At 38.6% G+C, this 11,374-nt stretch overlaps 1 protein-coding gene across 1 annotated transcript in view; it reads right to left on the bottom strand.

The window, feature by feature from the left end:
* Positions 1–11,374, bottom strand: part of CFAP44 (cilia and flagella associated protein 44) — a 138,066-nt gene that overhangs the window by 54,328 nt on the left and 72,364 nt on the right. The window contains exons 20-22 of the mRNA XM_014545394.1: positions 10,520–10,575; positions 9,808–9,970; positions 8,071–8,201 (exon numbers count right to left, since the gene is read on the bottom strand). Coding sequence (XP_014400880.1) covers positions 8,071–8,201; positions 9,808–9,970; positions 10,520–10,575 — 350 coding nt within the window. The remainder of the gene's footprint in view (positions 1–8,070; positions 8,202–9,807; positions 9,971–10,519; positions 10,576–11,374) is intronic.

The following is an 11,374-nucleotide window of genomic DNA, read 5'->3' as shown; positions in this document are numbered from 1 at the left end:
TTATGAACAAAAATAGATACAGAGGCAGAGCAGCCTCAAACAGACTGTCAAACTACAGCCGGAAGGCTGGGGAGGGTTGGGGGGCGAGATGGGGGGTAAGAGATCAACCGAAGGACTTGTATGCATGCATATGAGCATAACCAATGGACATAAGACACTGGGAGGTAGGGGAAGCCAGGGGATTGTCGAGGGCGGGGGGAAAAAAGGACACATATGTATTACCCTTTGTAATACTTTAAGCAATAAAAAAATAAATAAATAAATAAATAAAACTGACTTTCTTGTCTACCTGGTAGAATAGGAGCCCAGAGTCAAATAAAATAAAGACTAGAAATATTGCTTATATACCTGAGTTTAAGCATTAACCGGTTAATTAATACTTGCCATATAAATACATTTATGAATATGTTATGAGTATTAAAGCCAAACATAGGATACTATGTTGAGGGTTCTTCCTGAGAAGAACTTCCTTCTTTCATCTCTTGGTGGGTAGCAATCTAGATATAATTTAGGGATGTAAATATATTCAAATATTATCCAAGAATTAAAATATTCAGGGATTAATGCCAGGTAACAAGTGCCATAATTCACAGGGCAGAGTACCAGAGAGGAGACTGCTGCACAGGGAGAGCTCTGGGGTCCTGCAGAGGCCTCCCTTCCAGCCTTCAGGTGCGTCTGATCAGCACATAACATGTGAGGAGTCACCTAAGGCTGGGGAAAGAAACACCAGAAGGGAGCAGGTAGAATAATCTTTTTCCACCCCCACCCCCACACACAGTTTGAAATAGCTTGTGTTTTCACAAGACTTATAACACATAGGATGTAGGGTAGAGTACTCAGAAGTATTTTATCTTAGCAGTGGGGGGAAATTAGCTATAGACTAAAGGCTGCCTGATCCCACCTAACAAAAATGGAAAGCCAGCCTCAAAAAAATAAAAAATTAAAAACCAAGCTATTTTCAAGTAACTTCATTAAATTTCAGAACAAAGATCAAGAGCAATGTAAAATTTACAATGTCTGGCATCCAATTAAAAATTTTTAGGCAGGCAAAGTAGAAGAAAAATATGATCCAAATTAAAGAGAAAAATATCAATTAATGGATGCAGTCCCAGAAATGACACAGATGATATAACTAGCAGAGAAGGACTTTAGTTATTAAAATATGTTTTATATATTCAAGAAGGTAGAAAAAAGCATGAGTACTACTAATTGTTAACTGGTTAATAATGTGGACTAAGCATTACCTGGTTAATAATGTGGATTAATTGTTAACCAGTTAATAATGAGGATTAAGCACTAACCGATTAATAATGCAGATCAAGCGTTAACCAACTAATAATGCAGATCAAGCATTAACCAGTTAATAATGCAGATTTTATGCATTTGGGATTCTCAAAATAAATCCACTTTTCATCACCAGTCACAATTCGATGCAAAAAAGACTTTATTTCATGTCATTGAAGCAACATTTTACTGATGACTTTTCGGTTTTTCATTTGTCTTTCGTTCAGTTGATGTGGCACCCATTTTCCTTTCTTTAAAATCTTTCCCATTGCTTGTAAACGATCGAAAATTGTTTGCTGAGCAACGTTTAATCTTTCTGCAAGTTGTTTTTTGAGTTTGACATGCATCTTCATCCAATAATGCTTGTCATTGTTGGTCTTCAAACTTTTTTGCTTGACCCGAACGTTCTTTGTCTTTCACATCAAAATCATCACTTTTAAAGCATTTAAACCAGCGTTCACAAGTATCTTGAGATGGAGCATGTTAACCATAAGCTTCCCGAAGTATATGGTAACTTTCAGTAGCACTTTTCTTCAAAATAATGAATTAAAACTTCCTGCAAATGCTCTTATTTTGGCACGAAATTTGACATTTTTAAGCGTAAAAATATCTATGATGTTAACACCATCAGCAAATTTGACATATAAGTTTTGAAGCTTGTTGTCAATACAACAAAATAGTATACATATTAAATCGCATATATATCAACATACGTGTAACTCCATCCATTGAAAAAAATCCGCATTATTAACCAGTACACCTAGTAATTAAGGTGATCAAAATCATCATACTATGCCCTAACTGGTTTGGCTCAGTGGATAGAGCGTCGGCCTGTGGACTGAAAGGTCCCAAGTTCGATTCCAGTCAAGGGCATGTACCTTGGTTGCAGGCACATCCTCAGTGGGAGGTGTGCAGGAGGCAGCTGATTGATGTTTCTCTCTCATCAATGTTTCTAACTCTCTATCCCTCTCCCTTCCTCTCTGTTAAATATCAATAAAATATATTTTTTTAAAAATCATCATACTATGAAGTCAATAAATAATGATTAGTAATAAATTCACAGAAATATGTTATTTAGATTAATGGTTGCCACCACTAGAAGAGATGTTAAAATGATATATGAAGAGATGTTTAATGATATATGAAGAGATGTTTAATGATATATCATGTTTATGGATTGTAAAAGTCAATATTGTTTAAACGTCCATTATGTCTAAATTGATCTACAGATTCAATGAATTTCAATTAAAAAATATTAGCATGCTTTGTGAAAATTGACAAGTTGATTCTATGCAAAGAACCTAAGCAATATTGAAGATGAAAAACAAAGCCAGAGGAGTAATAATATCAGAAGTCAAGAATAAAACAATGTGAGACTAGATTAAAGATATGCCAATGGAATAGAAAGAAGAGTTTAGGAACAGAATCACATACATACAGTTAACTGTGGCATACCTACAGTCTAGTGAGGAAAGAATAGTTTTTTCAGCAAATGACACTGAGTCAATTAGAAACAAATGGGATTTGTAATGCTCATGTCCATATAGAAACAAATGACACTCAATCTCTCTCTCTCTTTTTTTTTTTTTACAAAAATTTATTTGAGCCAAATAGAAGATATGCCTGGAAGCAAGATCTCAATAGATTGAAATAAATGCTTTAGACAATGACAGTTTGCAGTTTCTTTGATAAGCATGAGATTAGGGGGGATTACACAAAGGTGGGAGAAAGCAAAGTGGGGATCATGTGCTTTCTTGAATGTAGTCACACTTTAGAAGGAGGGGTCTCAAAGGGGGCAATTTCAAAGGTGTGCTAAGCTAGATGCAAAGAAACAATGGGCAGGGCCTGCTTACAGCAAAAATAAGCCTTTTACTAAAGAAGTTATACGCCTGGAGTGTGAATGTGACTACCCACCATGACCTTCCCAGTTATGAATCTATGACTTGTCCTGTATCTTACAATACCCATTAGAATTATTCAAGATAGAGAATGGAAACAATAAAGAAAACATAGGAGAATTATCTAATGAATTGGGAACAGACAAAGTTTTCTAACAACAGCATGAAAGCTCTAACTAGTGGTAAAAGAATTAGTGAAATATTAATAAATTGAAAAGAAACGATAAATTGAACTCTTTGATATTAAAAACTTCTGTTCAAAAGGCACAATAATGAGAATGAAAATCCAACCAGACTAGAGCAAGATATTTTACATACACACACACACATACACACACATACACATACTGAGTGGCCAGATTATTATGACCACCTGACATTTGTAGGCAAATTAGCTATAATTTCCCACTGAAGTTGCTAGAGGGCCAGATCATTATAAACGTCTGAATAGCACAATATTCCTAAGTATCATTGCTGATCAAGTTCATCCTATCATGTTGATGGCGTATCCCAAAGGAGATGGCTTCTTCCAACAAGACAACGCACCATGCCCTGGTGCTCGTATTATGCAGGAGTGGTTTCAAGAGCATGAGGGAGACTTTACCTTGCTTAGGTGGCCCCCATAATCACCAGATCTCAATCCAAGTGAGCATTTGTGGGACAAAGTTAGAAGAGCCATCAGGCAGCTAGTTCCACAACCATCGAATCTCACAGAACTGGACAGTGCTATTCATCAGGCATGGTGTCAGATTCCTCGCATCACCTTTCAACATCTCATGGAGTCCATGCCAAGAAAAATCGCCGCAGTATTGAAGGCAAAAAGTGGCCCAACGAAGTACTGATGGGGTGGTCATAATAATCTGGCCGATCAGAATAATCTGGCCACTCAGTGTGTGTGTGTGTATATATATATATATACACACACACACATATATATATGGGTCATATATATACATGTGTCATAGGTACATGTCATATATATGACAAAAGACTCATATCCAGAATATGCCAATAACTCCTACAACACAATTTTTAGAATAAACAAAAGACTTGAATAATCATGTAGCAAAAGAGACCACATAAATAACCATAAGTGTAGGAAAGGGGATGAAAATCATTACTCTCTAGGGAAAGGCCAGTGGCTGGAATTTAAAGATATGACAATACCAAGAGATGAAAAGCATGAGTATTATGGGTTGAATGTGTCCTTCAAAAAGACGTTAAAGTACTAACTCCCAGTCCCTCAGAATATGACTATCTGGAAAGTAGAGTCTTGGCAGAAGTATTCAAGTTGAAATAAGGTGATTAGATGGGGTTCTAGCATGACTAGTGTCCTTATAAACAAAAGAAAGGTAATGTGGACATGCCCAGAGGGAAGGTTATAGGAAGAGACGCAGAGAGTCCACCACATGAAGGCAGCAGCGTGGAGTGATGCATCTACACCACTGATTCCTGACAAACCACCAGAATTTCAGAGACGGGCACGGAACTGATTCTCCTTCCCCTCTCTCAGTTAAAAACAACTTAGTCAACACTTTGATCTTGGACTTCCAGCCTCCACAACTATCAGTTTGTAAATACCTGTTGTTAAAAATCAACCAGTCTATGGTATTTTGTCATGGAAGCCCTAGGGAACCAATACAAGGGGATCAATTCGAATTCTCACACATTGAGGACCAGCATATAAATTGGTTGAACCGCTTTAGAAAACTGTCTGGCAGTGTCTAATCAAGTTAAACATGCATATAACTTCGGACCCAGCAGTTCCACCCTTGGTTATATAGCAAACAGAAACAAGTGTTTATGTCCACCAAAAAAAAATTTTAAAAAAGGCACAAGAGACTTTGGAGGAGAGACCAAGATGGCGGCATAGGTAAACACCAGAGACTGCTGCCGCAAACAACCACTTCAAATTATACGCCTGGAGTGTGAATGTGACTACCCACCATGACCTTCCCAGTTATGAATCTATGACTTGTCCTGTATCTTACAATACCCATTAGAATTATTCAAGATAGAGAATGGAAACAATAAAGAAAACATAGGAGAATTATCTAATGAATTGGGAACAGACAAAGTTTTCTAACAACAGCATGAAAGCTCTAACTAGTGGTAAAAGAATTAGTGAAATATTAATAAATTGAAAAGAAACGATAAATTGAACTCTTTGATATTAAAAACTTCTGTTCAAAAGGCACAATAATGAGAATGAAAATCCAACCAGACTAGAGCAAGATATTTTACATACACACACACACATACACACACATACACATACTGAGTGGCCAGATTATTATGACCACCTGACATTTGTAGGCAAATTAGCTATAATTTCCCACTGAAGTTGCTAGAGGGCCAGATCATTATAAACGTCTGAATAGCACAATATTCCTAAGTATCATTGCTGATCAAGTTCATCCTATCATGTTGATGGCGTATCCCAAAGAAGATGGCTTCTTCCAACAAGACAACGCACCATGCCCTGGTGCTCGTATTATGCAGGAGTGGTTTCAAGAGCATGAGGGAGACTTTACCTTGCTTAGGTGGCCCCCATAATCACCAGATCTCAATCCAAGTGAGCATTTGTGGGACAAAGTTAGAAGAGCCATCAGGCAGCTAGTTCCACAACCATCGAATCTCACAGAACTGGACAGTGCTATTCATCAGGCATGGTGTCAGATTCCTCGCATCACCTTTCAACATCTCATGGAGTCCATGCCAAGAAAAATCGCCGCAGTATTGAAGGCAAAAAGTGGCCCAACGAAGTACTGATGGGGTGGTCATAATAATCTGGCCGATCAGAATAATCTGGCCACTCAGTGTGTGTGTGTGTATATATATATATATACACACACACACATATATATATGGGTCATATATATACATGTGTCATAGGTACATGTCATATATATGACAAAAGACTCATATCCAGAATATGCCAATAACTCCTACAACACAATTTTTAGAATAAACAAAAGACTTGAATAATCATGTAGCAAAAGAGACCACATAAATAACCATAAGTGTAGGAAAGGGGATGAAAATCATTACTCTCTAGGGAAAGGCCAGTGGCTGGAATTTAAAGATATGACAATACCAAGAGATGAAAAGCATGAGTATTATGGGTTGAATGTGTCCTTCAAAAAGACGTTAAAGTACTAACTCCCAGTCCCTCAGAATATGACTATCTGGAAAGTAGAGTCTTGGCAGAAGTATTCAAGTTGAAATAAGGTGATTAGATGGGGTTCTAGCATGACTAGTGTCCTTATAAACAAAAGAAAGGTAATGTGGACATGCCCAGAGGGAAGGTTATAGGAAGAGACGCAGAGAGTCCACCACATGAAGGCAGCAGCGTGGAGTGATGCATCTACACCACTGATTCCTGACAAACCACCAGAATTTCAGAGACGGGCACGGAACTGATTCTCCTTCCCCTCTCTCAGTTAAAAACAACTTAGTCAACACTTTGATCTTGGACTTCCAGCCTCCACAACTATCAGTTTGTAAATACCTGTTGTTAAAAATCAACCAGTCTATGGTATTTTGTCATGGAAGCCCTAGGGAACCAATACAAGGGGATCAATTCGAATTCTCACACATTGAGGACCAGCATATAAATTGGTTGAACCGCTTTAGAAAACTGTCTGGCAGTGTCTAATCAAGTTAAACATGCATATAACTTCGGACCCAGCAGTTCCACCCTTGGTTATATAGCAAACAGAAACAAGTGTTTATGTCCACCAAAAAAAAATTTTAAAAAAGGCACAAGAATGTTCATAGTCCCATTACTCAAAGTAGTCAAAACATAGAAGAAACAACTATTTATCAACAGTTAAATGCATAAATAAATTGTGACGTTACCATTTAATAGAATATTACAACGCAAGAAAAAGAATGAGCCACTGCTACCTGCAACAACATGGATAACCTGAGGCATGACACCAAGTAAAAAAGTCAGATACCAAAGAGTTCATACTGCAACATTTCATTCATATGAAGTTCAGACAAAACTAATCTATGGTGGTAAACATTCATTTTTGGAGATTAAATTCTTACTGGGAGGGATCATGAGAGAACGTTCTGGAGTGCTATATATATGTTCTTAATCTGGGTATCAGAGATATTTGTTTATACATCTGTAAAAATTTATCAAGCTGTTCAATTAAGATTTATGCATTTCAACCCTGGCTGGGTGGCTTAGTTAGAGCATCATCCCATACACCAGAAGGTTGTGGGTTTGATTCTTGGTCAGGGCACACAACTAGGTTGCAGGTTCAATCCCAGATCAGAGTGTATATGAGAGGCAACCAATCAATGTTTCTCTCTTTCTTTCGTTCTCTCTCCCTCTCTCTCCTCCCTCCTTCCTTCCATCCTTCCTCCCTTCCTCTTTCAAATCAATAAACATATCCTTGGGTGAGGATTAAAAAAATATTTATGCAGTTTACTACATGTAAATTATATCTTAAAAAGAAAAGTAATTTTCCCTGTCAAACTGGTACATGAGAGGGATAAAGGGATAAGACAGGAAGTTGTCTTTCATCATAAGTCCTTTGGTTCTATTTTATTTTTTGTTTGTTTTTTTTAATATTTACATGCTATTTTATCAATTAGAGAAAAAATAATTTGTTAAAAACAAAGTAAATATATATTACATAATTGGGTTTGTATCTAATTGTTAAACTAATTTCTCAGATTTAAACTAGCAAGGAGTGAGCAGAAAGCTCAGGAAGTTATTAGTAGGAATGACAAGAAGATTTCTTGAGATGTCAAGAGTTAGTGCATATTTCAGAAGACCTCTTATCTGACCACTTTGATTAAGTCACTGCAAACTATTTTATTCAAATATATGCTCTCAAACATCTTAAGTTGCAAGAAATATGGATCCTACCTTTTCTCTAACTTCTTTAGGCCAAGATCATGTTTCTCTTTTTCCCAAGCTAATTCCTTTTCCACTTGATGAATCTTATGAGCTGTTATTCTGTTCATCTCAGCACGAATTTGGGCATCTATATTAAAATCCTGCAGATAGGTATATTTGTTCATCAAAATGGGTACTTTATTAATCCTATACCATACATATATATTTTAAGTTGTGTCCTCAATTTCCTGCCTCATCATTACTCTCTCCCAAATATCATAAACACTCTCCATTCTAGAAGGAAATAACATACTTTTGATCTTCCACAAAAAATAGAAAACAGTTCTCAAAAATAATTAACAATGATGCAAATGAAGTTATGTACTAAACGATCTTCTCACAATAAAAATAATGAATGGTAACAGAATATTTAAAGAGTATATAAAGTTTAAAAAAATACTCCGGAGCTTCACAGAGTTTTAAAAAACTGTTTTCCCTCCATTCTAAAGCAACTACTGCTACCAGCTGGACTGGGCACAGCTGACCATTAGCTCCTTAGCTGAACATCTCCTCCCACGTGACCCTACCCTGGAACGATAGCAAAGTCTTTGGCATCTTCTTAACATCACCAAGTTCTGGTTACCAAGGGGGTTATTTTCCCCATAAAGATACTTAGAGGCCTCATGTTTCCTACCTTCACGCCTATAAAATTTCAGGTACTTTGTTCACACTAAATTGGGAGTAGCAATTATTCTTTCCAGAGGAGCTGGAGGTTTAAGTCATGATGTGTGTTAGGTGTTAGCTACAGATCTTGCCTCAGTTGTCCTTTGTTTTGAATTTTGTCACCCATATTCTGCCAAGTGTCTACCTTTTTCTTACTGAAAGAGCATAGACATCTTTTAACCAAAGTGAGTTAACCATTATGATCTCACCCAAGCATTTTTATATGAAATCGATTAAGTGCCTCTAGAATGACAGGACTGGGCAAACCACAGATATAGTCAGGATGATAAATTCTGGGTTTTTATTTGATAAGGTGCTTGACAGTACTTCCATTAAGGAAGAAGTACAAAATGGAAAAAAAAAAAAAAGCCCCAACTGGTTTGGCTCGTGGATGAAGCATTGGCCTGCAGACCAAAGGGTCCTGCATTCTATTCCAGGCAAGGGCACGGACCTCGCTTGCAGGCTCCTCCCCGCCCCAGCTCATGCGGGAGGCAACCAGTCAATGTATTTCTCTCACATCGATGTTTCTCTCTGTCTTTCCCTCTCTCTTCCACTCTCCCTAAAAATCAATGGAAAAATATCCTCGGGTGACGATTAACAACAACAACAAAATGAAAAAAAGAATCACTGGCAAGTAGATGGAGTTTTGCAGTAAGTCACAAAAGAAAAAAAAATCAATACAAAATTACCTTAAACAATTCAGTGTTCACCACCATCGCTACCCATAAACTAAGTCAGAAATTTTGTGGATAAAGCAGGTATTATCTTTTCAACAGGTCTGATGAATTATGGAAATGGAAGCACCAAGAATCAGATCATATATATACAATAGTTAGATATCTTCACTGCATATGATAAAGAGTTGATAACCAGATTCAAACCTATATTTGTATCTTGTTACACACACAAAAAAGGAAAGGTAGCTAAATCCAGAAGTAAACTTTGTATTTAAGAGGTTCTTCTGCATCCAAACTAAGTTGTGTGACAAGTGCTACAGTAGTTTAGTGGCTGCCAACACATTGGCCAAATTTATTTTTGACTTACTGTCCGTTGAAACTGCATATGCTTTGGTAATTCTTCATTCATTTCTAACAGTTTCTGAAATCGATTCCTCAAACCTTTGAGTTGTTCCCTCTTCTTGGCCTTCATTTCTTCCACTTCTTTCATTAACTTGTCATGTTCTCTTTTTCTTCTGGCATTCTCTATACTGAAAACAAAATTTGAAAGACCAACAAATTAGGATACAGAAACAGCACAGAGAAAATTAGTATTAAATATTTGGAAATTTATTTAGCTTAGTCAACTTCTGTGACATATTGGTTTGTTTTGCAAAAGCTCAGGCTTAGTAGGTATTTATCAAAAACCAAAGGCCCAGTGCATGAACATTTGTGCACTGGCGGGGCCGGGTGGCGGGGGGACCCTCAGCCTGGCCTGCACCCTCTTGCAGTCCGGGAGCGCTCACGGGGAGCGGGCCTAAGCCACAGCCTGGCCTTCCTCTGCGGGAGGCAACCAGGCAGGCTGATCAAAGGATGGAGCTGGCCCCTGAATCACCCCGCTGCAGGAGGCCACCCCCGTGGGCCAATCTGGAGACAGCCCTGCCCCCCGCATCGCCCCTCCACTGCATCTGGTCACCGCTGCCCCCCAACACCATCCCCTCCCTCTGCCCACTGGCACATGCCAGCCGGCCCCGCTGACCCATCGTTCCACCATTCAGTCGATTTGCATATTATGCTTTTATTACATAGGATTCCCATACCTGTAGGCTTTGGGATCTTCAATATCTTCTGGAATTGGCTCTGTTTCAATTCCAAACTGTAGGATGAGGAATAAAATGTTAATCCTTTTAAATTGCATATTTCCCTTAAAATATCTAATCATAGTAAATTGAGGGGTTTTCCCCTGCCAGTTTCTAGCAACTGTAGTCCTGGAAAGTATTTTCACAAAAAATAAACTAAGGAAAATATTGCATTTGTTTCTGTTTCATTTAAAGGGGTAAGTAGAGAAAGTCTTGAAAATCATATGTATGCAAAATGTTAATATCACCATATTACCCCTTCAAATGTGAATTACTAGTATTCATGTATTAACAAATACACAATTTTTCTCAGTCATTTATTTTAAAACTAGAGGCCCAGTGCACAAAAATTTGTGCGCTCGGGGGGAGGGGGGAAGGTCCCTCAGCCCGGCCTGTGCCCTCTCCCAGTCTGGGACCCCTCAGGGGATGACCACCTGCTGGCTTAGGCCCGCTCCCCGGGGGATTGGGCCTAAGATGGCAATCTGACATCCCTCTGGCAGGCCGGCAGCCTTCAGGGGATGTCCACTTGCCAGCAGGGAGCAGGCCTAAACTGCAGTCGGACATCCTTAGTGCTGCTGAGGAGGCAGGAGAGGCTCCCACCACCACCGCTGTACTGGCAGCCATCAGCCTGGCTTGTGGCTGAGCAGAGCTCCTCCCATGTGAGAGTAACCTGACCACCAGAGGGCAGCTCCAGCATTGAGAGTCTGCCCCCTGGTGGTCAGTGTGTGTCATAGTGACCAGTCATTCCCAGTCATTCTGCTGTTAGGGTCAGTTTGCATATTACCCTGTTACTATATAGGATAGAGGCCTGGTGCA

Source organism: Myotis brandtii, unplaced genomic scaffold (genome assembly GCF_000412655.1).
Source record: "Myotis brandtii unplaced genomic scaffold, ASM41265v1 scaffold406, whole genome shotgun sequence".
Lineage (NCBI taxonomy): Eukaryota > Metazoa > Chordata > Mammalia > Chiroptera > Vespertilionidae > Myotis > Myotis brandtii.
Note: the sequence above shows the minus strand (reverse complement) of the source record. Positions and strands in the feature narration are given on the sequence as shown.